This window comes from Wolffia australiana, chromosome 2 (assembly GCF_029677425.1).
Source record: "Wolffia australiana isolate 7733 chromosome 2, ASM2967742v1".
In the NCBI taxonomy this organism is placed as follows: domain Eukaryota; kingdom Viridiplantae; phylum Streptophyta; class Magnoliopsida; order Alismatales; family Araceae; genus Wolffia; species Wolffia australiana.
The window spans coordinates 542,024-565,197 of record NC_135836.1 but is presented as its reverse complement, the minus strand read 5'-3'; the positions used below and the strand labels follow the sequence as shown (position 1 = coordinate 565,197).

Here is a 23,174-nt window from a genome sequence, read left to right as displayed (position 1 = left end):
CAGGTCGGACGCGATAAGCGGGACGCACATATGTCGGGCAAGGGTTCTGAAGCAGATCGGTGCAGAATGTGGTGCAGGCGGTGGCTCCGTTTAGTGACCTTGTGGGTGACGACTACACATAGTGGCGGTGCAGGCGGAGGCCCGGTGCGGTGGACATGCGGGCAGTGGATGTGTGCAATGGCCACACAGGCCGTGGATCTGTGTAGTGACTGTGTGGGTGGTGTTTGCACGTGGTGGCCCCATGGGCGGCAGCTATCTATAGTGGCCGCGTGGGCTGTGGCTACGGGCAGTAGCGGCATGGGATATGGGTGTGCACAGTGGCGGCATGGGCCGCACGCGCATGGTGGCTGCGGTTGCGAGGGCACACGGGCGGTTGTTGGTGCGCAGTTTGCTTGGGTGGCGATGGCAAGCGGAGGTCACAAGGGCGGCAGTTGCAGGCCGCAGGCGCTCTAATAATGGCTGCAAGTAGGGAGGCCTCCTCTCAACGGCGGCAGCGGCGGTGGCGGAGACGAGACTAGTGCAATTTCTTTTAGAAGATGAAACTTCAATTCCAAAGAAAAATTACCGAGAAGTTCAGTACAGCATTGGCCTATTTATAGGCCTTGGAGGGAAGAGAAAACTTTAAATAACTGTAAAAATTTAAATCTAATTTTAAATGACGCTGGGATCTTGGGTCTGAAGTTGGCGTTGGCGACTATTCATAACATGGGATGTCTCTTGTGGTAGTGGTGTAACGTCCGGTGATGGTGAGTGGTCGTGTGCGCCACCATTTTTAGTTTGGGTAGCGTGAACTAAGTACCCAAGAAATATCCATTTATGGCACAATATGAGGTAGGGTGGACATCAGCTGTCAGCTGGATAATTTTTGGGATGTTCCAAAACCTTAGGAGCATAAAAATCCTAAAAGAAAAGAATATAGAAAAAGCTCATGAATCTAGTAGATGCTTTAAATCAAAATAAGGATATAGCTGATCATTTGGCTATTAATGTGGCGACACTAAGGATAGATGGCGGGTGCTCTTTGGAGAAAGATTTCAATGAATTGTTCTGTACAAATCCCTGAATAGTATTATACCTAAACATCAATCAGGTTCATTCAGGTCACGGTTGTATAAGTGATCCACTGACCTGAGACAACAAGGACATCTCATGAGTGGATGACTACATTTTGACTACGACTTACGAGCCTCTAATGAAGCTCACGGAGATCAGATGGAGTTAGACGCTTACGAAGATGATTGAGTGGTCAAGACGGGATCACGATTTGTAGCTTGGCACTCCATGGGCTGAAAACTTAACCTATCGATTGGGTTAAATCAATCCTTATTTAATTGATCTATTTGATGATATATTTAATTAATAAGGTTGGCCAACAAATGTTATTGGGCAAGTAAAGTTTTTAACTAGAATGATACATGGGCCTAGAGGGTCACACACATACATGGTGGATATATTTTACTTTGTAAGGTTTTTGAAAAAAACTTAAGTAAAATACAAATAGGGAAAGGTCACTCATTTCAAACACCACGGCCAGCCAGATTTGAGAGGCCCTCCCTTTCTCTACTCTCGTCTCCACTCATCCAAGGAGATTATCTTCATGGTGAGAATATTTTCACAATTCTTAAGAAGAGTTAAAGAAGACGACGTGGAGATCCAAGCGACAAGTGATCATTAAATACTTCTAGAGGTCGGACGCGTGAACGGCTTCAGAGTGATCTAAGAGCAGCAAAGTCAAGGGTGGAACGAGTTTCGCACAATCTACACTCAATGTTTGATTTTAAAGATCGATTATGAATCGATCAACACGCTTCAGCATTGATGGAATCTTGCTTTCCATGGACGAACCAAGGCAGTGAACCCAAAAAACACTAATGATGAGGGGAGAAAAACAGGTGGCTATGATTTCTCCAAATTCAAAGCTTGATATCTGATAATACACTAGTCCAATTGAGCTGAAATTTTCAGCGATGCTTCATCTTCATACCCTCTTTCCAACCATACCTCTGATATACAAATAGAGGTGGGGTTCACTATCAAATTCATCCTTAAACTTGCTTTCTACACTTGTGGGCTGATTGAAAGATAGTGACTTATTGAAATTTGTGAAGTCTAATCTTGGTGTCCTGGGTAAGTGGGAAGAAGAAACATAGAAGATACAAAACATAAAGATCTACAGTAAGTAGAATTGCCTTAGATTTTTCTTTCTCAACATTATCATTAACTTAGATTAATTTCACTACCATGTATTGCCATCACATCACGTCCATACACTCTCTAAATCATTACTTACAGCCTTCACATCGTCGTCTTATCTTTAACTTACTCATCATTTATTTATAAGACTTGTTCTCTACCTTGCGCACATCATTCTTGGTGTCATTATCATTTCATCCTCACATTCCCTCAATCTTCTCAAATTGTAATTACCATTATCTACTAACTACTAGCATCATCTTAATATCATTATCTTGCTTCACATTTTCTCGCCACCTGATTTCATATTTATTATGTATATCAACTCATCGCAATAATTTCATTATTAATAATATTAAATCCTGAGTCACCATTCCTATGGAGATGATCTGTACTCATCACTACCAAAAATTACTAAGTGTGTGCAGGTTTATTGAGTAATCTAAAAAATACCCACAATGAATTAAAACCATAACTTTGGATTTTATCACTGTCTTCAATTACATTCAAATCCAACTGACATCCATGATGATTGATAGCATCAAATTCGGCCACAAAAATATTTATGTTCATAAGTTATTATTTTTTTATATTTAATTGATTTCAGAGACTTATCCCACTAAACTCCTTAAACTCAAGTAGATTTCTGTCACATTCTCATGGAAATTTATACAAGATAAATGTATTAAATAAATAAAATGATAAATTTTGGATGCAAATAAAAAGAAAAGAGAAGCCATTACTATGGCCCAGATCATAAAAAGATTTCTAGTCAAGATGTCAGTTACATAAATGGATTTAATAAAGGAAATAATGATGGAACTAACCATAAATTGAATTTGAAAAGTTCATTATTAAATATATGAAGGAACACACATTTTTGAAGGTATGAAATGAAGTAACCTTAGCCTGAAACCCCTCAGTATTAAATTTAAAGGCTTGGAGACTTAGGGAAATCCTATTCAAACTCATATATCTAGACATCATATGCCATCTTTGATTTATTCTCCCAACTTGTTTTTGGAAGTCTAGTCCATCAAATTTATTTGATCATTATTGTTTCAAAAGCTTGAGGGAGTCAGCCCAAGTTTGATCACAATTCTTGGAAAAAGATACCACTTGGCCATTAGGGGAAGTGACAATAGGGTTTTTATAATCTCTTGTATGAAGTAATTGAAAATTTTCTCTCATTAAAAATTATAGTAGGTGGCCTAATTTCAAGCATTCCAATGCATCAAACCATGCAAAACAATTCCTCGTGTAGCAAAGGTTACAACAGTTTTTTTCCCATCATCCATCACTACCACATCCTACTACCTGGTTGAACTCTGTAACTGCAAATGTAGGCCAGCCACCATCAACACATGCAAATTTTCCCGTCGGAACACTGGACAAAGGTATTTGAATATATTTCAATGCTTTTCCTGATATAAAAATACTAAAATTTCCTAAAAATACTAATGATATATACTAATAAAATAAATATTTTATTTAACCTATTTCATCGTTATTTTAACTACTTTTGTTTCATTACGGTTAATTTTCTTTCTAAAGGATATCAAAATCCAAAAACTACTAAAATGTCTCTAGAACTTCTTTAAAAAATAAATATTGACCAAAAGTTACTCTCTCATTATGTGCTCTTGTGGATTCAACCTGTGATGGGGGACCATCTCTCCATCAACCAAGGAAGACACCAGCAACCCCGCCGAGTAGCTCGAGTGGACATGCGCAACACATCGTTCAAATACTCAGCTTGACGACACGTCTGCAGGATCACATATTTTCTGATATTTTCTTTAAAAGTAATTTCTTTCGAATTTCGGATGAGCCTACTCGTGTTTGGGGCTTCGTCCACTGAAGAGAGATTGGGCATGCCTTTGTCCCTATATAAAGGCCAGCATGCCCAAGAGGAAGACAGAATTGAAAATTGGAATTTGAAGATTGAATTTTAGTTACCTTGTTCTTTTCTTTCCTAGTTGGTAGATAGAATTGATCGTGTAAGATCGTGTGTGTGGAACCACCCTTCCCCACGACATAGTTGTTCGTGGATTGTCGTTGTCATCCTCTTCGGAGAATCGGTACGTAGAGACGCTTTTTCTTGGTTTCTTGATTCAAGAACTGCCCAAGACGTATCTTCTTGGAGTAATCTTGGATCTGGAGGAAGTCGCCCGCCAAGCCCACTACCACGCGCCGCCGCGCCCCTCAGCTGCGCGACCTCCAAGCCCTTTGCCGTGCACTGCCGCGCCCTCAGCCGTGCGCCCCCCGCACCCCTCTGTAGCTCGCCACCACGCCCCATCACCTGTGGCGCGCCCTCCGCGTACCTCTGCCATGCGCCCAGTGCGCCCCTCTCTGCACGGCCGCTGCGCCCATCCGCACATGCCGTTGCGCCCCTCTACCGTGCGCCCAGCATGCCCCTCTAACACGAGTCGTCAAATCCCGGCATAGTCGTGTTACATCAACCTGTACCATCTATTGAAGAAAAATTAATAATTATTGTTGCATGAATCAGAACCATTAAATGCCATATTTTGAGCCAAATTTTGGTTTATCACATACCCTCAGGTTTTGAACCACCTAATGCCTCAGTAACAACATCTTCAATCAATATGTCTTTCACCATTTTCTCCACAGACTTAAATTTTACCAAACTGCTCAGTTTATGAACATCATATTGAGAAATAATAGAAGTCCACATTTTTTAGGCCTTTAGATGTAGCTCTGGTACCACTTGTTGGGAATAAGAAATTGCAGAAACATATTTGGATGTGAACACACCCATGAAAATCATGAGGATGACCTAAAAATGAATGCAAGTAGAATTCTCATCCTCATGATGTTGACACATCATCAGAGTCAAGAGAAAACTCTTAGAACCAAGAAAGAGATAAGTGAGAGCGACTCCTTGTTCAAAGAAGAAATTTGAAAGAAAAACTCCAATAAATGGGAAAAAAAGAGGAAATAAGGCCTTTAAATTGGCATAAACCAATACCTTAGTGTTTCCCTAAGGAAATTATTGAGTCTAAGAATAAACATGGACACATTCGAAAAGATCAATGTATTTTGAATACCAAAAATGGAGAGTAGAGAGAGTGAATTTTGCCCAAGGCAGTTAAATTTAAAGCTTAAGAAGTAGATCATAATGGATAACTATAGTTTTCCCTTCATCCATCTAAATTTGCTAATATTTTTCTTTGTTTTACTATTCATCAATCAATGCCGTACTCTTAAATCTCGTTTCTGTTGGGTGAATGGTCAGTCCTAAAGGTCGCTTACAAATAAAGGCTCTGAACTCTCGTAGTAATAAGATATACACTGTCAGATTGCCACTTGGAAGAAAACTGTTCGATCTAAACGCGGTGAGAGTTCAGAAAAAAGCAGCAAACATGCAGAGAAGCCCTTTGTTTTATTGTAAGAAGTGTAGTGGTCTGATTTGAGGCGGGATTCATGCAGAGAAGCCCTTTGTTTTATTGTTTTATTGTTTTATTGCTGTCTCTCTGTACTATTGGGTTAGCATGACACCGGGACTGAAGTGAGGAGTAAAAGCTAGATTGTGATAGAGAGAGTGAAAAAGAGAGGGTATAGACAGAAAACAAGATTTGAACGAAAATCAGAATCAGGGAATCCACTAGGGAGACGGAGACAGCGAGAGCTGAATAGGCTAAAAGAAAGGTGGGAAGAATCCGCATAGCAAAATAAACTAGAATAGGTTTATACAAACCTAAGAAAAATAATAACAAAAGACTTATAAACGGGAGGAGAGAACTAAACTAGAGTAGGTAAAAAGGAAAAGATTTTCTCGAAAAAGAAAGTTAAGTGGCTGATAAGGTAGATAAAAACAGAACATAAGTAATTATAGGAGTAGATGAAAAAGAAGAAGAGGAGGTCATGCCAGGAGTGAGAGCTGAATAGGGTAGATGAAATGAGTGAACTATCCGAATAGCAAAGCTAAACTAGAATAGGTTTGTAAAAAACTAAGAAAAATTAGAACAAAAAGCTTATAACAGGGAGGAGAGAACTAAAATTGAGGAGGTAAGAAAGAAGAGAATCTTTTCGAGAAAGAGAGTTCAGTGGATGATAAGGTAGATAAAAGAAAAACACAGATAATTCTAAAAGAGGAAGAAGAAGATGTCATCCCAGGAGTGAGAGCTGAATAGGGTAAAAGAAAGGAGTGAACAATCTGAATAGCAAACCTAACCTAGAAGAGGTTTATAGGAAAACCATGAAAAAGAAGAATAAAAGGCTTCTAGAAGTGAGGGAAGAACTAAATTAGTGGGGGTAAAAAATAAAAGATATTATCGAGAAAGAGAGTTCAGGGGAAAATAATGTAGAAAAAAGCAGGACGCAGCTAATTCTAGAAGAAGAAGAAGAGGGCATGCCAGGAGTGAGTGCTGAATAAGGTAAAAGAAAGGAGGGAACAGTCTGAATAGCAAACCTAAATTAGAATAGACTTACGGAGAAACTCCGAAAAGCCTTATAGAAGTGACGGGCAACTAACCGAGAGGAGGTAAAAAGAAAAGATAGTCTCGAGAAAGAGTGTTTAGTGGGTGATAAGGTAGATAAAAGCAGAACACAGGTAATTCGAGAAGAAGAAGAGGGAGAACAAGAGGTCATTCCAGGAGTGAGTGCTGAATAGGGTTAAAGTAAGGAGAGAGTAATCTGAATAACAAACCTTAGCTAGAAAAGGTTTTTAGAAAAACAATGAGAAATAAGAACAAAAAGGATTCAAGAAGTGGGGGGAGAACTAAACTAGCGGAGGTGAAAAAATAAAATATCTTCTCGAGAAAGAGAGTTCAGCGGGTGATAAGGTAGATAAAAGCATAACGCAGCAAATTCTAGAAGAAGGAGAAGAAGAATAGGGCATTCCAGGAGTGAGAGCTGAATAGGATAAAAGAATGGAGGGAACAATCTCAATAGCAAACCTAAACAAGTATAATTTTATAGAGAAACAAGGTAAAATAAGAACAAAAGGCTTATACAAGTAAGGGGAGAACTAAACTAGAGGAGGTAAAAAAGAAAAGTTTCTTCTCGAGAATGAGAAAAAGGTAGATAAAGCAGAACATAGGTAATTCTAGAACTAGAAGAAGAAGAAGAAAGAAGAAGAAGAAGAAGGAGAAGAAGAAGGAGAAGAAGGAGAAGAGGGGATTCCAAGAGAGAGAGAGATACAGACAAAAAACCAATGTCAGGGCTCAAAAGAAGGCCCAGGAGCAAGAGCTACCGCAGCAGCAACAATGGCGGAGAGAGGAGGAGGAGCAGTAGAAGCAGGGGGCGGCGCAGCCCCCACAGGACTCGCTATCTCAGGCGGAGGCGGAGGCGGCAGCGGCGGAGGAATAACAACACTTCCCGGCGGCGTCAGCGGCGGAGGACTGACGATAACTGGCGAAGGAAGAACAACACTCGCCGGCGGAGGCGGAGGACTGACGATAACTGGCGTAGGAAGAACAACACTCGCTGGCGGTGGCGGAGGACTTGCGATAACTGGCGAAGGGTCGGTGAGAGTAGACTGTGGGGGAGGAGTAAAGCCGAGTAGAGGGGCGGGGTAGACGGGCTTAGGCTCCTTGTTGCATGTCTCTTCTTCGCATTTGGCTGGGTTCTTGCTTTGTTGGTGGGTCTGGCGGAGAACTCCGAAGCCCAGAATCAGACCGAATACCGTCAGCGCCGCCAGCACTCCCAGGAAGATCTTCGTTGCCTTCCCCACGTAGCAGATCATCTCCCTCCCCCTCCCCCGCCGATAAAATGAAGAAATAGACGAATAGAGAATAGAGAATAGAGAATAGAGAATAAAGAATAGAAAGAGAGAGTAGAGAATAGGGAGAGAGAGAGAGAGAGAGAGAGAGAGAGAGAGAGAGAGAGAGAGAGAGAGAGAGAGAGAGAGAGAGAGAGAGAGAAGGGGAGGTAACACGTGAAAGACCTCCCGCAGGAGGCTGCTGGCAGTGTCCGTGAATTCCTCCACACGTGAGTACGTGACGTTTAGCCAATTGGGTTCTCTAGATTCGCCTTCGATTGGGTTTAATCTGGGAAATAAACGAGTAATTTTTAAGTGAGTGGGATGATTGAAAGTATTTGTTGAGAAGGGCGTGAGATGAGATAAATTTCACCTAGTCAGTATAGATGGCGATATGTCAAGAGTATTTGATAGGTTTGGCATCGGGATATTTATCTGGTACAAGAGTTTTATCTGTATTTTTCGACTGTTCGTGTGGATCTTGGGAGAAATTTTGAATTGGCAAAATAGAAGATGAATATCTGTCCACATTTATATTTTTTTTTTCTATATTGACTGGCGGAAAGGCGTCTCTGTTGAGGAGTTCGCCTTCGATTAGGTTTGATCAGAGAATGAAACGAGTAATTTTTTGATGAGTAGGGCGTGAGATGAGAGAAATTTCAACAAGTCAGTAGCACCCTGAATAAATGACAGTATGTCAAGAGTATTTGATAGGTTTGGCATCGGGAGATTTATCTGGTACAAGAGTTTTATCTGTATTTTTAGACTGTTGAAGTGGATCTTGAGATAAACTTTGAATTGGAAAAGTAGAAGACGAATATCTCTACGTATCTTAACTTTGAAAGGCGTCTCTGTTGAGGAGTTCCACTCGCAACTTCTTTCTAATTTGACCGGTGGAAAGGCGTCTCTGTTCAGGAGTCTGACTCATCACTTCAGCACCCTTCGACATGAAGCCAACCAGAGGGCCTTATCATGAGATTATATTAAGAATTCGACATGTACCCCATACTCCCCAAGGAGATCTAGTGGTTATGATTAAATATATGAAAAAATAAACGGTCAGGACTACACATATATAGGGAAGGATAGACGGCTAGTATCAAATCTATATAGGACTGTTAAATTTGAATTTTTAATAATTTTACAGATTTACAACTATATTCTATAAAAATTATAACAGTCACAATTATTTTTGAATTTTTAATAATTTTAAAGATTTACAACTATATTCTATAAATATGCATGAATATTTTTGTGCAAACTTCAAACATCTTAACAGTTTATCTTTCTTCTTCTCTCTCTCTCTCTGTCACACCCTTCTTGATCTTCTTGGAGCTCCAACAAATCTTAAATATGGTATTAAAGCTTCCAATCATGATGGCAGAATAAATCTCTCCTGAAGTATCTTCTTCCTCGCCGTCTACAAGCTGTGCTAATACTGTTTCCGCTAGACAAGTCCCAGTGAACATATTTTAAGGGACTACAATTTTTACTCAGGTTCATGAGTGATAATTATCAATCTTTGAGAAGCTTATTTCTTCATCTTCTTAACGGGTATGATTTGATTAAATTTGTGGAATAAACTCCACATGCTTTAATTGACAAGGAAACTTTGTGGAGAATCCGGTGTTTAAACAGTGGTGGAAGAATGACCAGAAAGTTCTCTGATTTGTCATGCTATCCTGTCAGACTATATTATTGTATATATCACCAACGAAAAATTGACCAAAGAAGCCTGAAATAAATTGGAGAGCACCTTCTCCAGGCGGAACCAAGTAAGAATCATGGAACTTCGCAGACAATTTAACACGACAACGAAAGGTATGATGTCAACAGATGAATATGTAAATTATTTTAGATCTATCATTGAAGCTCTAGAATCTGTCAAACAAGAAGCAGGAGAACATGTCATTATCTTAACTTTCTTAAGAGGACTGGAAAGAGAGTACAGTCAACTTGTGTTATGTGTCAGTGCAAATGATAACCATCTTAAATTCAAAGTTGTGACCAATCTCAAGGCACATGATGCTTACGTAGCGTTTCAACAATGAGAAAGTTCAAATGTCTTTCTATCAACAGATAATAATAGTAAGTTTCAAAGACAAATTACAAAATAAAGCACCACAAAGTGATAACTATCAGACAATGAGTTAAATTACATTGTGGATGAGAACATGGATGTGGAAGAACTAACATATTTCAATCAAGGAACCACATATGCTCTCTGTTTGGTCATAGAGCCAGGGAATGTCATGGATTCCCAAAAATCAGCAAAATTTCCAGTCAACCAGGAATAAAAGCTATCAATATCCTCCTCCACAAGCCTACATAGTAAATAGTTGGGATAGCAATGCATGGTATCCAGATAGTGGAGTAATGCTTAATGTTGCATCAGAGCAAGGCATGATCTCCAATCCAACAAATCACCAAGGAAGTGAACACCTTCAGCTGGGTAATGGTACATGTTTGAATTTTTAATTGATTGGTTCTTTAAAACTTGAATAACTTAAATTTTGTTGATTGGTTCTTTGAGATTTTAATGGTACAGGTCTTTTCTTGATGATATTTTACATGTACCTTGAAGAACAAAAAATTTATTCTCTACTCATAAATGAACGTTGGATAATAATGTTTCTGTCAAATGCCATCCCTCTTATTGTCTTGGGAAGGACAAGAGAGTCAATCTCATTCTGTTCCTGGAACACTTAGAAATTGTCTCTACTATCTGGAGCCCCAGAAAGCCAAACCTACTTCCATGACTAGAGAAAGGACCTCATCAGATAAATGACATTCTCATCTTGGGCACCCTCAACTTTGAATTTTACAAAGTGATAGGTGAATTGAGACTCCCCGCTTCAGATTTTGATAATCAAGAGGTGAACCTTGCAGATTTTCTATATCTCACAAAATCCCAATTTCTCTTACTTTCCATCACTCTAACAAAGCTCTCAATATTACCCATTCTGATTTATGCGGGCCATATCCTATCTTATCACACCAGTTTTCTTACCATGTTTTGTTCATTGATGATGATAGTAAATACACTTGTTTCTATCCTCTTAAAAGAGGAAGTGAAGTACTATCTAAGTTTAGTGAATTTCAGAAGACAGTTCAAAATCAATTCTTTAATAAAATTGGATATTTCCAGTCAGACTGGGGTGAGGATCATTAATCTCTCTACTCAATCTAAAAATCCACGAATCTGGTTTCATGTTTTCATACCCCTAAAAAAAGTGTAACTGTATCAAGAAAACATAGACATACTATAGATACATTACTAGTATTGCTTTGTCATGCATACATGGTCAAGAAATGTCGGGATGGGACTGTAGAAACAACTACATTTGTCATCACTAGGATGCCAACATCAGTTCTTAAGAACAAGTCACCATTTGAAGTTTTTGCTTTAAAAACACACCTGAGTATTCATATGTAAGAACTTTTGGATGTCTATGTTATCCATAGAAAAGATCATATTCGTAGCATAAACTTGAGGCATGATCAGAAAGATGTGGCTTCAGGGGATGTATATAAATGCTCATTGGATACATGTGCCTCTCAATGAGTTCAGGTAAAATTTATATTTCACACCATCTTATTTTTGAAGAGCATATATTCCCATTTGTGTTACAGTTACACTCATAATTTCTAATGATATTGTACTACCTGGAATCATTTAAAACTCTTCGCTGATTAAAAAATAACATACCATCATAAAATCTAAATAATTTACCCAGTACTGTCAATTCCCCATCAAGGCTGAAATTAGCTTCACATGATCTTGTTACCTCTAGGATATCACACAATTCTACATCAAAAATTTTAGGCAGACAAGTTTAGGATATCTCAAGTACACTAGATCAAAACCATGAGCCTGGATTCATTTAAACTAGAAAACCTAAAGAAATCTACCTTCAATATGATGCTAAAAAGCAACTTGGCACTCATCTGTCCTCTGTTACACATCCAGCACCAAAATATCTATTTCTGAGGTTATCAAATCCTACATAATCCACTACTTTCACTGCAGCATCAAAGGATAAAAATTAGATGCAGGTGATAACTTCATAATTTGATGCTCTGATTCACAATAACACCTTGACTTTAGTTCCAAAAACCCAAATTTTCATGCCATTCACTGGAAATTGGTCAACAAATTTGAATACAAATGGAATGTGTATATCGAGAGATACAAAGCCAGACAGGTACCAAAGTGATTCAATCAGCTAGAAAAATTCTAGTTTACTGAAACATCTGTTCATAATTAAATATACAACAATCCATTGTTGGAAAATTCATCAGCTAGATGTATCTTTAAAGCCCTCTACTTATTTCTTTAAATCCCAAAACTGTGAACGCACCATTTAGCCTTATATCATGCAGAATCAGCTTTCAAATCAGATGTATAGTGCCAGAACATTAACAATCATCTCATTTAATTTCTGTAAGCATCACCAGCATAATGGTGTCATCAAATGCAAACATCGCCATTTTCATGGCATCATGTACTCTCTTCTTATCAAAATGGGAAGCCTGCATTATCATTGGAATGACTTTCTTATTACTACCTCCAACCTCTTGAATAATTTTCATTTTTCAACGATTGAGGATAAAGTTTCTCGTTGTCAACTAAAATCTGAACTTTAATTATTTCCTCTTCCACCATTTGTTTTTGGATGGGCTAGCTTTTTCCAAGATCTCTTATCTGCCTTGTCAAAACATTCACCTCATGTTAATTAAGATGTATTTTTTATCTTTGTGTACCTCGAAATGGCATTGTGTCAACTTTAACAATGTAAAATGTGCCATTTCTACCAATGTCATGTTCTTGATAACATTAATTATTGTCTACATCCTCACATTTATTTTCAACATCACTTGCCCATCAACTATTGCCTTTACTCATTCTTTTTTTCCTCTCTTCCATCAGATATCCAATGTTGATGTATGTTAGCTCTGTGACCCTTCTATCCACATCCTCAACCTTGCCTTCAAGTGGGGCATTCTCTAATTCTTAGCTACCTAATGACCTAAATATTAGCATTCCCCACTGTAAAGATGAGTGCATTTGCACACCTCATCATGCCTAATTTTATGTCCTATGTGTGCATTTATTTACTCTAATAATACTTTTCCTCATCTTTTGTGACTGAGTCAATTTTCAAGTTGTATCATGGTATTATGCATGCATCCTAATGGAAGGCCTCTATGGACTTGAATTATAATGCCCTTTTAAATCATCACACTTATGAATTTATTTCTTGATTATTTAGCGCTACCATTATAAGGGTATTCGCTCTCAAGTCCAATCCAAACAGTACTATTACTCATCATTAATCTAAGGTAGTTTCTCAAAGGTTTGATCCAGCCTATGGAGTGAAATATACCAAGACCTTCTCTCATGAGGTTTCTCTCAACTCTATCCAGGCACTTATTTCATTGGCCATCAACTACAGTTAGATACTGATCATTTGGATATCTTCAATGCATTTATGTATGTAGACTTGTGTAATGACTTTTTTAAACCTGCCTTTGTGGGATGCTTTTAAAACAGAAATTATGAAATTATATTGTCTATAATGTGCTATGTATAGCCTGAAGCAAGGTCTTCACACATAGTTCTGACAAACTATGACATCAGAAGAGTTTTTGGTATGCATAGGGAAGCTCACTAACTTTTCATAAAAGAAAGGCTGGGAGAGTATCGTGGTAACTATTGTTGACTGGATTAATCAATGTGAAGTGTATATATATGGAGACATATCTCCATTTGAGATCCACAGTGACCAGTATACTTCTCATATATTAAGTAAGGATATGTTGAATAAATGAAAGTATGCGTTAAATCTATTGCAAAGTATTGTTATTTCTATATTGAAATCCATAAACCTCTCACATTTGTAATTAATCCAATATTTTAGATACATCAATTCTTCTAGATGATATCCATCTGTATGAATGATATATTTGAAGGATATTTTACTAGTTTCATAGTTATAAATTTATGGTTAGCCTGAAATTTCACAAGCCTGAAAATTTATTTCGCAAGTTATGTTACCCTTCTTCTTATTTTAGGGATGATTAGTTATTTATACATTGGCTTGGTGCGTTACATTTTCTAACATAACCGAAATATGCTAAAGGACAGGCCTCAATGACTATCAAAAATTAAAAACTTTAAAATGTAAGGATATTGATATTTTGAATACACTAGTGGTTAAAAACATAATTCAGGCTTGTGCATTTTCTTGTGGAGAATATTTTGGTTATTGTGTATCATAATGCAAATATTGGTCTCTCAATATAGTGTAGAGGTTGAATATCAAATCGTCACTACCAATTTGAGTATGATTTTGAGTATATTGTCTCTTCTTGGAAAATTAGACATTAGTGCAGAATTCATATGCCCTAGGAACAGTAAAAAACATGGAGACATCCTAATAGTGAGGAACCTGAATTTCCACCGGCGCACTAAGCATACAGAGGTGGCTTACCACTGTGTGCATGTCAAGGTCCTCAGAGGAATTATCCCAACTCCACATTTCACCTCCTTAACTTTGGCTGGAATTTTCATGAAAAGCTTGAGTGGATCATCATGTGACCTGTGGTGCACCAATATTGGCATGTTTGCTATAAATTCTCTATCAAGAGGGAGTGTAACACAGCACATTCTAAGTTCATTTCTACATCCATAATTATTAATAATTATTCATGTGTCCACAACTATAAATAAGTATTATGTTTAACTACCCTCTCTCTGTTGTAAAAGGCATTAAAGCCTCCTTTGTTTATTTCTTAAACAACACTTTTATCTCTTTCTAAAAAAACAGAGGTAAATTTTAAAATGAGAAAATCAATTTATAGGAATAAAAAAGGTGATTCTAGAGGTGAGGCAAGAGAAAAAATTTCTTGCAAAGGCTTCTTCAGCCGGTATCAAAGACAATATAATTCTGATGGATTATATCGTATATGATACTGTAATGAGATGAACGATACAACTTTGTTGTCAATCTCCGATATAGAGGTCAGGGATGAATGATTTTTGCTATTAATTTGATGAAATGTCTAGGTGCTAAACACTATAACGAATAAGCACACATCTGAATGAAATGTATTTCAGATTACTACTGTCTAAAATCTTTAGTTCATAAAATTCTATGTTATCCCTTCTCCATATGGGATATTTGATTGATGTGTAACTGAGAGAGTAGTATACTTACTATAAAATGTACTCAGTAGCTCAATGGTAGGACTAAAAGGAAGGATTTAATTATGCTAAGAATATAAAATTTAATGAATAAAAGAATGAATTTGAAATATTTAATTCAGGTCCCTTTGTAATTTTCTTGATCCAATAGATGAACATGGATATTTTAATATTATACATATCCTTGTGTTTTTTTCCCTACTGGACTAGTTGGCCTGCCTTAAAACCAACTAGAGTGATGTGTCATCCTACATGCGCTACCTGGGCTGCCGTAATCTATATTATTTTACTTCAAGTTATGATATGATGAAGGGCCTGATTAGAATGAAAACTATTATTGGGCATTAAATATTCCAATTATACACTAATTAAAGATTAATTATATATTTCAAAATATTTTCTAAAATTCAGAAAATGTTATAGTTAATCATCATCAGCTTGAAGAAAATTATTAGAATATTTTAAGGATCATTAGCATTTAAACATAATAAAGTTAACTGGTGTTTTATGTCGTATCAAAAAACTTTTGAAGCACGAGCAGTATATTTTTTGAATAAGTCTTTACATTTTTTGACATAAGAAAATAGGACCCCAATCCCTTCTTGTTTCATGATCTTGGTTTTCTATTCAATGTAAAGGCCTAGGGGTGTCTACAAATCTTTTGGGACTACAGTAAGAAACCACTTCTCAAACTCGTTTACCTGTCATTAAAACAAAGGAATACTAGTAGAAATACCCAGATAAAAAAATATAATTTTCATATCAATTTTTTTAAAAAACAAAATCAACATAGATGCCCAGCTTATAAAATTAAGTGCATGATTTATTGGAAACTAGAAATTTTACATGTATGTATTCATTGTTTTAATTATGAATTTCTTTAAAGTATTTATGAAAAGCTTCTACCTAATAACTGTACTAATTATCAGATGAGTAAGGGGTTGATCCACATGGAGCCAAAAATTATATTTCAGAATTTTCATGTGCATGGGATGAGAGAAATTCAAATATGTTTGTTTAATTTCATAGCCTCTAAAGAATTTTACAGAGTTTATTTCGGTGAATAAAAGGATGACTGTGCTTAAATAAATTAAATTTTATTTTTTCTAATTTTTTAATACTTTTAATGCAAAAAAAAATTGGTAGTTCCTCAAAAGCAGTTGGCAGCCACAACTGGTCGTATGTGTGGGGATGTGAATTGGTGTCGGGTAGCGAACTGAAGTGGGCATCAGGTAACCAGGACATTCGAGCAGATCAGTCTCTCCATTCTTCTTCCTGTCTTGAACAAAATCTCCATTTTGCAGTCAAGTCCAGAGAGCGTTTTTTTTCTGGGCAAACAGGCAACCGGCTACACTTACGGGGTGGGTGGCCGTTAAATATATGGTTGCACATGCAGCTTATGCTAGTATGCACTGCTTGCACATGGTTGTTGGAGGAAACTGTGGGGACTTGTAGAGATTGAATTTGAAGGCGGAAAATGGTGGAATTTTTGGAAAATTGTGAGAAAGAAATTAGTGAGTGAGTAAATTATATTTAGAGACAGGGGAATGCCCTACAAAGAGAATATATTAAATGGTTGAAAACAATCAAATCTAGTGTCTTAGATGTTGAGGTTCATGTCATGAGCTAGTCTTTATATTCTAAATTCAACAATCATCATTAAATTATGCGAGGCTCCAGAAATTTTCACTGCAAGAAGACAAAGAACAATACATTGAACACAACAAAACACTTAACATCAACCAGGTTGAACAACCCCGATGCCAGAGAGCCTTGTCCTTATGGTTAAACTATATTGAAGCATGTCTAGATTATGGGAAAAAGTGAAAGAGAATGATTACCAAAACACCTTTTTTTATCTTCCTGATCTAGATCAAACAGATCTTTTTTGAGTTATTGAAATGATGTTCTATCTTCTAAGTTATTTGACTATCTTTGAAAATGGCTAAAACCATTGGACTAAGATAATGTAATTTGATTTCAGCGCCTAAAAACTAGCAGGAGGAATTATGTGCATTAGGATTAGGATCTTTCGTATCATCATACATATCTATTAAGGTGACTCTGTCCTGATATGATTGAATTTCAATGCAATTGAAATCGTGTTGTCCTGTAATATCTAGTTTAAACTATCATCACGTATATTAAGAGACCTCAAAGTAAAAGTTACCGTGATCTATGAACTTTGACATATGAAGATGCTATGAGGCTGTTGAAAATTCCTCTCTCAAATATTTGAAAAACACTTTCACTGTTCGACTTTGAACAATACTCCGACAAGTCAATGAAGCCCAAAATGTGTTATTAAGATGGAACTGTAAAATCATTTCCATACAAAAATGGTAACAAAAAGTAATAGTTTTTGGCTTATGGCATTAACAATGGCATAGTTGGGCTCCAAAAAAACCTCTCAACCTCAGAATGTTCAAGTACGAATAAGCTGGTGTATACTTAAATCCACAACATAATAAATTGATTGTCTCACCATGAACATCTCATTGCTGAAGATTTTATGATGGCACTTTGGTCAACTAGGAGTTTGGATTCCTCTAGGAGGGATAGCCTAGTAAATGAGCTCATCTGAAATGCCGACTTCCATCAGCAAATCAAAATTCTTAACTTCCATTCAGGTTCTTATCAAGGGAATGTAAGAGAGAATGATAGGTGGAGGTGGGGATAGAGTGAGAATGAACAGGCTGGAGATCCTTTTAAGGGGAGGAAACAGCCTACAGATGGGTCATATAGGAGAAGCAAGCTGAAGATGTGCAGTGAACAATCAAGGTTGAGCCAACCTGCAACTTAATGATCCATCGTTGGATAGCTACATCTATTTAAATGAAACTATTGTCAAAATGAAATGACAAAAATGCCGCAAATGTGCTAAAGTGCCATCGATAGCCTGAGGATAGGTTCTTATCCGCACACGCACATCAAATGTCACTTGATCGCAGGAAAAAAGCAACTGAAATACTTCGTAGACCAGTTTTCCAGCAAGATGAGGTAAATTGAGGGTTCATTTATTTCAAAGAAAGAATTTAGCAGGACCGTCAGTCTGAGCTGCACTTCTTCCAACTAGTGGGCAGGCTGAGGGACACCCTGCAGGATCAGAAAAAAACAGAAATTAAAAAAGAATGAGCGACCTTCAATGCCAAGTGATTGATGAACTTTGCATCTGAACCAAAGAACAAATGGGCGCCATTTCTAGAGGCGCATTAAGATAAGAATGAAGCATACATCAGATAGAGCCCTAGTATAGGTCTCCATTGGAGAACAATTTTTGAAAGGAAGAATGAGACATATTTAAATAACCAATGACAACAGACCCGAATCAGCTCTTGTGCGTCAGTTCAATGCCAAGTTCTTCACTGGGCTCCTTAGGGGTGGGCTACATATGTTTTAAGGGAAACGACTCTAGCAAAAAATAATAAACACCCTGGACAGATGTTGGGATCCTAAAAAGCTATATCTCAACATGTGGCGCATATGGAGAAAAGAAAGAGCATGAACGCCGTCAGCCAAGATGATAGATAACGAAACTAGACGATAAATATAGTATACGGAAAGGAAGCGCGATGAGCTTTTCAATGTGGAACTATGTTGTAAAATACACTCCCTCGAATAAATAAATAAACAATCGGAATCAACCATCTGGTCATTGTAGCCTCTATACCGAGCCAATATGAACCAGAAAAAGAGAACTTTTAGAATAGACGCCAAATACATAAACAAGCTGAAAATCAAGCGCTGACACAAACAGTAAAGGGCCATTTAACTTGTCTGGGGTGCCTTCCTAGTAGGAGGCATCAAGATGAAAATCAATGATGGAAAATATGACCTCTTGGATCATGGCAAGAACAAAAAGTACCTCATCTTTCTCTTTTTTGCCCCCCGTGGCCATTTTGTAGCCTCCATAAAATAGAAGACCCCAGCCAGTCAAAGAGACAATCACAAACTGCAAAATTTTCAAAAAATAGGTATAATGAAGGGGAAAAAAAACATTTGAAAGGTCCATACGGATTCCTATAAAGGAGTACTTTCAAATGAAAGTTCGAATCAGCCTCTATCCACCCTGGATCACACAAATTTTTAGGGAGGAGAACAGCTTATTGCCACTCTACCCTAAAATTCAGCACATCTCAACGATACTGATATGGTACACAGAGGGCCATACGGTTGACTGGTTGACAATTTGTTGATGATGTTGTCAACATCAATGGGCATCAATATCATCAACCAGGGGAAAATTGTAAAGTCATCATCAACATGATGACAGTGGTTGACCCTTTGACATGACAATGATGCAGCAATCATAATGTTTTCAACCATCAATGTCAGCCATTCGGAGCACCCAGTCAATGTTATAATCAACCAACCTAGAAACCATAAACGTCAAAGACAACAAGGGACAATGATGTTGACGTTGACAGGTGCCGACCCTCCTCCCTCCACCAAATGGGAAAACAGGACAAGAGGAGACACGTTATAATAAAGTATTAAAAGCGAAGCCCAGGGCATTCTTGAGAACTAGTGCTGGCATGAATTAATATGAATTAATAAGACAAATGTCCAGTAACATTAGGAAAAAGATTGATTTCTAACAGTCGCAAGTAAAAATTTCGAGTAATTAAATAAAACTAATGAGCTTCAATCCAGCGTTGGATTTCTGTATTCTCTTTGGTTTGTGATATGATCCGACGATGGGTCTACGCGAGATGGAATGTACAGGCCAGGCCCGTACCGGCCGAACAGGCCCACACCGCCCCTGCGCCTACTTAAACACCTCCCCACGGACGGAGGAGGCAGGCAATCAAGAAGTAAGCTCTCCCTCTCCTCCCTTACCTCCCTCTCCGGGTTCCCTCACCTCTCTCTCTCTCTCTCTCGTGGTTCGTAGGTCGACAAGCCCTCCTCGACGCGGAGCTGACAACCCCCGCCGACCATTCCCGTTCTCTCCTCCTCTGCCCCGGGAACTTCCCCCTCCTCTCTCCCTGTTCTCTCTATCTGTTGAACTTCGTAGAAGTTGAACCGTGCAAGTGAATCATTGAATCGTTGGAAGTACATAGTGTTACACGATACGTCCGAGTAGGATCGTATCAGTTTGACAGAACCTTGTGTCAATCGAAACATAATCCTTTTCACAGTTACTGAGACTGGCCGCTTGTTTACACAAGTTCATTCAGATTTTAGTTCAAAAGTACGGAGAGATTGAGGTCAATATGCTTACGCACTATTGACATACAGCAGGTAGGCTCCGTCCAAGAGTATAGATCAGAGTTTGATCGGTTAGATGTTCACATTCCTCATTTAGCATCTGAAGTGCAACAAAATACCTACCTCAGAGGACTCAAACAGGAAATCTGCATTGAGGTTATGCACTATTGACCTTTCGGGATTAAGGAAGTTATGGATTTATCCATCCAAGCTGAAATTCGACTAAAGTACCCAGAGGCAAGTGTGGCAAGGTACTCCCTTACAGCTTCAACATCAAGATCATACTACACCTTTAAGAAAGTCAGTCGAAAATCCCAGTTTACAGCCAAGGCCATCTTTGCATTAATCACTTGAGGCTACCTCAAGCAAGAACAAACACATTCCTATCACTTTCAACAATCCTGACAGCGCCAACAAACATGGACAAGAAACCCCAAAGCAGAGAAATTACAACTTACAGAATCAGATGCTCAGTAGAGAAAGGGAAGAGGCCTCTTTAATAACTGTAATTAATGTTTTGTACCAGACCACAGGTGCAGAAAGTATGTGAAGCTTATTATTGTGTTAGAGAAAGGAAAGACTGACGCAAACCTCCCAAGAAACGACAAGAGAAAGAGTAACAAGTGCCTCAGGAGAGAGGCACGTGCAACACAAGAGCCACTTTCAATGGGCCGTTATGGCTAGAAAGGGACTCTATAAATAAGACCCTTCCCCTGAAAGATTTTCAAGAATAGTCTTAACCGAATCTGAGGATTGAGTGGCTGGTCCAGAGATGCTCCAGATCCAGAGAAGGTATCTGGGCCATGGGGCCTATATTTCCCCTTCTTGAAATTTACTCTGGCAGGATCTGCGAGATTGAAGGTACTCTGGCAGGGTCACATTTGTCTGCTTTAAACTAATCAGAACTTTTCACCTCCGCACTACTTCAATTTCAAATGTTCAAAATCTATTATCCAGCAAATGATAATTTCTGGGGCCTCATAACGCTATTGATCAGCCAAAGGCCGAGGCATTCCATCTCGAACTTTCCACTTATATTGATCTATTTTGAGTTTCTAATTCATCAGTCTTTGAGTCATCCAAACAGCTATCTCCAAAAAGAGACATTGACCACAAAACAAACTTGTTGCCCAGGACTAAACTGATTAGCCTTCGACCCAATCATTATTCCCATCTACACAAAAATGCGTCAGAAAATTTGGTCCAAGAATTATAAGGCTCTCATATCGTTTGGCCCTCAATCAGAACCCTCACGAGCCTATCCCTGATTTTGAGAAATAAGAACAGCGTTAGAAAATGTGTATTGATTACTAAGCACTCAACAGAACCACCACTCCTAGCAGATAATTAATTCTCACCGTTGACGAGTAATTTGAAAAGCTACATGGAACTCCCACATTTAAAATTATATTCGAACTATGGTTACTATCACATGAAAAAAGGACTATGATATTCATAAGGAAATTCGCCAAGGCAATTTCGATTTTAAAGTTATGTCCTCTGGATTGAAGAATGTCCCAGCTACATTCCAGGCACTAATGAATTCACTCAATACCAATTAATAAATTAACGGCAATGCTTACGTGCTCTTCCTTCCATTTAGATGGGCTTAATGGGTCTTCCCAGCAGTTGACCTTTGGGGGACCATGATGATCTGTCAGAATAAACGTTGAAAATTTTTTAATTAATTTCTTAGTCGGTACAAGAATGTAATTATGAGAAGCTCAATTTTTAAAAAGTGACAATTAAGAAGCAGCAACAACTATGAGTAAATGCTTCGCATAAATACAGTTAAGAACAAAAAGAAATGACAAAAAGTGAATCAAATGGCACAAAATCCACTATAATTCAGATACTGCAGACGCACTGAAATTGAATCTTCAAGCTTCAACAAGATTTGGTATTAAGAATACAAAGAATGAGATTTTGGGTATGAACCAGGAGACAGACGCGTTGACGTCCACACCCTCGCGCCCAAAGAGTGAGTTGAGAAAAAAAAACGTAGAGCCCTCATGAATGATCATTAAAAGATCAAACTTTTCTCGAGGAGAAAAAAAACCCCAGAAGAATGATGATTTTCAAGGTGAAACAAAAAACCCATCAAAAAATGCGGCAATGGAGGACGGATCTTTCATCCATTGCCCTCGGATTTAATTGGCCGCGCGAGATTTAAGCGTGGAATTCAAAAAATAAGAAGGGTAGAAAGAAGAGCGATCACAGAACAAACCTCCTCCCCCAGCCAGACCGCGGCGGGGGATCATCTTGGAAGCATTGTTCATCGGCGAAGGGACGGCTGACCCGCCGAGGCTTGCGGCTGCTCGGCGAGCGGCCCCAGCTAGAGCGGCGCGGGCCGCCATTACCGATTGGAGTTGGAGGGTTTCTTCTCGCAAGGGGAAGAAGAGAGAGAGAGAGAGTCTGTGTGAGAGAGAGAGAGAGAGTGGGGAGAAAGAAAGAGTTATCAAACACAGCTTTTTGTAGAGGTGGTAGATGGGTTTCTTAAGGCCCATTAGCATTTTCATTTAAGGGGATTAGCTTGATTTTTTTTTCTTGGCAAAAAACAAGGTGCCGGGTACCGAGACATGGTTGTTCTGTTATGTTCTGTTCTGTTCGTTTGGAACGAACAAAAAAATTGCACAAAACAACTGCACAGGGCCTTGTTCTTTGTTCTGTTCACTTTTTTTTTTAAACGAACAAAATTTGCACATTCGCACAAAACTAGAACAAAATTCGCACATAGCGAACAAAAGAACCGCACACGGGTATGTGAAATGTTCTGTTTGAATTCATTTTTGTTCTGTTCAGAAAACCGAACAGAACGAACAATTCGCACAAATACGCTCA

General features: G+C 38.3%; 2 protein-coding genes across 2 annotated transcripts; both read right to left on the bottom strand.

The window, feature by feature from the left end:
- Positions 1-7,322: 7,322 nt before the first annotated feature.
- Positions 7,323-7,968, bottom strand: LOC144716468 (proline-rich family protein). The gene has a single exon (XM_078591578.1). The coding sequence runs from the start codon at positions 7,901-7,903 to the stop codon at positions 7,376-7,378; it is 528 nt and encodes a 175-aa protein (XP_078447704.1). The 5' UTR covers positions 7,904-7,968; the 3' UTR covers positions 7,323-7,375.
- A 10,024-nt stretch (positions 7,969-17,992) lies between these two features.
- LOC144716467 (uncharacterized) lies at positions 17,993-22,787 on the bottom strand. Its single transcript, XM_078591577.1, has 4 exons — positions 22,561-22,787; positions 21,917-21,987; positions 18,991-19,077; positions 17,993-18,221 (listed from the first exon to the last, which is right to left on the bottom strand). Exons 1-4 carry the CDS (start codon positions 22,688-22,690, stop codon positions 18,198-18,200), a joined length of 312 nt encoding a protein of 103 aa, XP_078447703.1. The 5' UTR covers positions 22,691-22,787; the 3' UTR covers positions 17,993-18,197.
- Positions 22,788-23,174: the final 387 nt, after the last annotated feature.